General features: G+C 42.8%; 1 protein-coding gene across 1 annotated transcript; it reads left to right on the forward strand.

Moving 5' to 3' along the window:
- Positions 1-222: 222 nt before the first annotated feature.
- LOC109200966 (uncharacterized) lies at positions 223-1,754 on the forward strand. Its single transcript, XM_019356544.2, has 2 exons — positions 223-619; positions 1,141-1,754. The coding sequence occupies exons 1-2, from the start codon at positions 559-561 to the stop codon at positions 1,692-1,694; spliced, it is 615 nt and encodes a 204-aa protein (XP_019212089.1). The 5' UTR covers positions 223-558; the 3' UTR covers positions 1,695-1,754.
- Positions 1,755-2,266: the final 512 nt, after the last annotated feature.

Genomic DNA, 2,266 nt, shown 5'->3' on the forward strand with positions numbered 1-2,266 from the left:
ATATTCACACACAGCATTTAATTTAACTAGTTTTTAGGGGTATTTTTCTTTAGGGCTCTGAAACACACAGAGGCTAATAGTTTTTAAACAGAAAGTTTTTTCCACCTTCTAAAAACACATATTCACACACAGAGGTTAATAGTTTCAAACAGAATACCACAAACAGCAGGCATTCCTTTAGAAATGGGATTCTTAATTCTGCAACAGTTAGACCCCCCTACAGTCAGCAGAAGAGGTCATCCTTATCAAGAGCATCTCAATTGTACTGCCATAGTTTTCAATACAAACAGTCTCCTTTATCTTATGGCAGAGTGCCGGCGGTGCCAGGTCCATCGGTGCCACCATACCTTTTATCATGCCATTACACTTTCTACTGACCATCCTCCAAACAGGCATCACCTTTTGTTTACACCTGAAACCAACTCCAACCCCAAGGGACTGTAATGACACCTCCTAGAGGACTGCTCCAATACATATAAAAACGGTCTCTTTCACCATATGGAACATCAACAGCGCAACCTAAAGAACACCTCTAACTAGCTAACTAAGGAGTGCAGGATGACGTCTGTATCAACCATGACGAGCAGCCTGGACATCGCCCAAGCCACAGAAGCTCTAGGTACGTGTACAGGTGTATGTACCCGATACCCTCATCGTAAAAAGCAACGCTGTAAAAACGTCGTAGATGGGTCTAAATTTAAGTTAGAATAGCAAGGCAGTAATAGGTATGTGTATACCGTTAAATATACCAACGGAGCAGTTATACTTCGCGTAGATTGTGGTGAGGGAGTGTTTGCGCAGACTTGGACAATGTAGTCATCCCAGAGATGCTGTATGTTTCCCAGTGGAACAGTCCAACAGGCCCTGAGCTTTACAGTGCGAGGCTGATCGTTTTAACCGTAGACCCGATGACTTTATTATTCTCAGGGTATGTGATGACAGGGAAAGTTTTATAGCGGCCAGAGGGGTTGAAAACTGGAGGTTAAATCCTTACCCTCTGAGCATAGAAGAGCCGCACTACATGGTTTAAGGATATGGTTTTTATACAGTGGCATAAATGTGTGTGCGTGTGTGTGTGTGTGTGTGTGTGTGTGTCTATGCAACAAAATATAAAATCTTTTTTATTGTTCCCATTTTCAGAGCGAGACATGCAAGCGTGGGACCTCTCAGACTCCCCACCGCCTGCGCTGCTAATCCAGACCCCACCACCTCCTCCCCCCTCTCCTCAGCTGCTGCAGGATCCTACAGGATCGGGTCTGTGTGAGGAAACCATTATCGACATCAAGCTTGCAACCCATCACCTGGTGATGTTGGCATTAAACGCCTTTCTACAGGAAACATGCTATGGATGTCGAACAGCTCAACCCAGTCAGGTGCAACACAGCTGTTTGTTCGAACTGCCCGAGTATTACTTTGACACATACTACGACGATGTGATGCTGAGGCTCAAGACATTCCGATTCATCCCTGCCATTCGCCTGTTTGTACGCTCGTACACAGACGATGGGACTAAAACACAATTCAGCAGAATTGCAGAACACACCATGACTGAACTGAGATCATCACAACATATAGTATGCGCAATTAACGACAATATTGCACAGCTGCTAGAAGCAAGTCGTTATGCCCGTCGTGTTAAACCAGCCATGCTTCGCATGATTGGTAACTACTGGGCTGGGAGACACCTGGTTTAATGTATGTTGTTCAGTATTCATTGTCTGTGTGAATGAAATAAAAAGACATGTCAACACCGACATCTTAGTCATTTGCGGTCGATTTTGCTTATACAATAGAGAAAAGCAACAATACAGAGTGTTTCTCTGCTCCAAGACATCGGTGGGGCCTTTCACACGGTAAGCATGACTGTTATACCCAGCGCATAAATGTCTGTATGTCAGTGCTGATTATTCAAACCCTGTTTAAAATGTGACACATATGTTGTCCGAAAACAAATCCTCTAAATTTGCAAAGTTACTGATTTAAAAATATATTTACGAATTTTTAGTTGCATGACAAACATACGATAGACTCTTGAGTGTATTTATTTATATAGCTGCATTCACAACGGTATAAACGTGCTAAATAAAAGAGGCCCAAGCACCAAAGCACTCTAATGCAAGCCTCTAAACTGTATGTTGATAAGTGCATGAAGTTAACCTCTGCAGTTGAAAACAGTTTGTATCCGCACTCCGAGGGTCTGCTGAATTGTTTTTAATATTGTGCTTTTTTTTCACGAACTGCAGATGATGAATTCCTCTTTATTGGA

Source organism: Oreochromis niloticus, unplaced genomic scaffold (assembly GCF_001858045.2).
Source record: "Oreochromis niloticus isolate F11D_XX unplaced genomic scaffold, O_niloticus_UMD_NMBU tig00007519_pilon, whole genome shotgun sequence".
NCBI classification, from domain to species: domain Eukaryota; kingdom Metazoa; phylum Chordata; class Actinopteri; order Cichliformes; family Cichlidae; genus Oreochromis; species Oreochromis niloticus.